The sequence below is a fragment of the Lygodium microphyllum genome, chromosome 21 (genome assembly GCF_053477565.2).
Source record: "Lygodium microphyllum isolate KBCC chromosome 21, Lygodium_microphyllum_v1.1.10, whole genome shotgun sequence".
In the NCBI taxonomy this organism is placed as follows: domain Eukaryota; kingdom Viridiplantae; phylum Streptophyta; class Polypodiopsida; order Schizaeales; family Lygodiaceae; genus Lygodium; species Lygodium microphyllum.
The window spans coordinates 138,494,415-138,497,346 of NC_141155.1; the positions used below are offsets into that span (position 1 = coordinate 138,494,415).

At 45.4% G+C, this 2,932-nt stretch overlaps 1 protein-coding gene across 1 annotated transcript; it reads left to right on the forward strand.

The window, feature by feature from the left end:
- Window positions 1-1,531: 1,531 nt before the first annotated feature.
- Window positions 1,532-2,125, forward strand: LOC148018635 (dirigent protein 1-like). Its single transcript, XM_087661586.1, has one exon. The coding sequence runs from the start codon at window positions 1,532-1,534 to the stop codon at window positions 2,123-2,125; it is 594 nt and encodes a 197-aa protein (XP_087517712.1).
- The last annotated feature ends 807 nt before the right edge of the window (window positions 2,126-2,932 follow it).

Genomic DNA, 2,932 nt, shown 5'->3' on the forward strand with positions numbered 1-2,932 from the left:
CTTTATAAGCTTATTAAAATTTGTAGACCTTAGTTGTTGTTTTCAAGTCTTGGACTTAGCATTTGAGTTGTATACTCCTAAGAAGTACAACACTTGTATTGTCAATTCAAAGATATGTTTAGTAATTGACTAATACCTATCTTCTCTTGAAGAGACAACTTGTTATAAGTATAAATGTATAATATTTCATCTTACTCAAACATATTATCTTTTTTTGTGTACTAGACTAGCATGTTCATCCAGAGAGCAAAGTATATAAATATAAGATATTTCATAACATCACTATCGATTGACAACCTTTTGCAAGTTTTTGGAGGATCTTTGTATCAGCCCTGTAGGGGGAACTCATTATGTATTTGCATTGTGCACATGATGTAGGTTGTTGGAGGAAATAGACTTATTAGGCTTTTCCAAATTCCCCTAGTCCAATTAGCGCAATATGCATGTATTGCTTATGGAAGATTCTAATCTTGCATGTTCCAAGCCTCCAAGGTGTAGATTAATCAATCGAAATGCATAATGATTAATGGTGTCGTACATGACATCTCTTGACCTGATTAAGAGTGTGTTGCTAGTTAATGATCTTAGGTCCATCTAGTAGTTTTGTCTTTGCATGTGCATACATCCACTAGATAATCCTCATGAAGATTCCATGTGGAGTGAAAGTGTAACATCAACCCCTTGGTTTTTATGTGCAGCTTCCATGTCGTTTCATACTTTTGTTTATTATGTGCTGAAACTTTGCCTTCTCTAATTATTGAAGTTCATCCCAATGTGACTTGTAGGTAGCATTTTATAGACTTCCACTAGGGTACTCTTGTCATATTAGTGGGAGTTTCGAGTGTAGAAGCCCTCTCTAGTGTAGAAGTCCTCTCTAGCGAGGTTAAGATTTGAGACCAACCACCGAGCACAATATTGCCGCCAACAACTGAGAAGGAGGAGATTTGTGGCACTTTTTGCAAATTTGGCAGAGCACTTCGGCAGAATTACTTGTGCTCGTCATGTGACTTTGTCAATTTGGATGCTACAATCGAGTAACTTGTCAATTTTAAAGTTGAGAGTACGTTGAACAGTCAGAGTGTTTGACATGGCCGGCAACTGGCAAGAACGAAAGACCCGGTACAGGACGTTTCCCGCGACTCGTTGAAGACGCATTGGATGACTAAGTTCCCAATGCGCTACTTCAATTGGTTGACAAGGTGTAAACGTATGCACGTCTGCCTCCGCACACGTTCACCTCCTATAATTCACGCGGCTCCCTGTTCACCATGTTTGTAAGGGCCTTACGATGTTGACTTCCCGACTAGAAGCAATCACGCCAAGCTAAGTAATGTTGAACAAGTCCTGAATCCCCATTTTCTCCCATCCATCGTAATGTCGAAAAGCTTCTTGTGATACGTACAAAAGGGCCTGGGGTGGCCTCGTACACTTGTGATACAGCGTCTAGAGAGAGAGACAGAGACAGACAGATCCCTCCCTGCCTCTTATTTTTAGCTTTAGGCCGGTTTTATCGAGTTATAGCACTACAATCATGGCTGCAGGCAAGACCCATGCAGCTGGGTGCTGCAGCAGCAGCAGCAGTGCCCCAGGTACTAACACATATGCGGCACTGATGGTGGCCGTTACCGGCCTAATACTAGGCCTCTCGAGCGGCGCCATATCAGGTAGCGGCGCCGGCATCCAGTGGAGCCGCACCGCCAACCTCACGCTGTTCATGCACGGGGCCATCAACTTCACGGACTTCGTGACGGTGCCGGGCGTCGCGGGGCTGGGCAGCAGCACGGTGACGGCGGAGGCGGGGCCCTTCGGCAGCGTCTTCGTGTTCAACGACCCCCTCACGGAGACGCCCGACCCCTCCTCCGCCAGCCTCGGCACCTTCAAGGGCTTCGGCGTCACCACCTCCTTCGACGGCGCCACCTTCCACATCACCGCCACCGCCAACCTCTCCGCCCCGTCCCCCTTCACCGGCACCTTCAACATCGTCGGTCTCTCCGGCGGCGACATCCCCATCTCCGGCGGCACCGGCGACTTCCTGTTCGTGCAGGGCTACACCCTCAGCAGCCGCTACTCCGTCGTCGCCCTCAACACCACCTACCAGATCGACATCTCCTTCTTCTGGCCTTAATTCAACGCACAGACAAATTACCAACGGACTCAAAACATATATTATTCGCTCCAGCAGCTCCTCATCGCGACGCATGATATATATATGTCCCCTCCTCGTCATATTTAATGGATCTCCCTCGTCATCACGGCCAATAATCAACAACAATCATCTGAGACTGTATCAACCCCCCGATCATCACCAGTACCGGGTGCATCACCAGGATTCATCATGAATCCATTCCTTATGATCGGTTTATCCAAGTTGTCGAATTGCCGTCCTATGATGAAACATTCATCTCCGTCGATTTGTGTAGCTAGCTTTATGGCGCAGTCCGTTTTTATCGTTGCTATCATGTCACTGTTCCGCCCCTTTCTCCCTTGATTTATATATTGACTGCCTGCTACTGTGCTGCATGAAATATAATGGGAAATATTTGTAGGTTTTTACAGTCGTCGAGAATCATGAGTACTCCAGATTTGATTTCTCTTTCGAGTTGGAAATATGCCAGTACTCATGGCGCTAATTACCGTCCAAACGTCATGATGAGCTTCTTGATATCATTAGATAGACTGACCATGACTCTGTAGCGGCTAAGGAAGGAGACCCATTGACGCTCACACAACTCTCATACGTTAGCCAGAGATTCAATGCTAGCACTTAAGCAAAATATAAGAATCGATAGGTGCGACAGTCTTCACGAAAAACATTTTTGGTATAGTAAACACAAAAATCCTTTAACTCAAGGTTTTTTCAGGGAATTTTGTATCAAATTGCGAGCGTTTACCGTTGTTATAATTAAAAGTTTTATAAATTCCAACATTAAGA

Bases quoted from the DNA above. Each gene is read 5' to 3' on its own strand.
- LOC148018635 (XM_087661586.1), top strand. From the start codon at position 1,532: ATGGCTGCAGGCAAGACCCATGCAGCTGGGTGCTGCAGCAGCAGCAGC.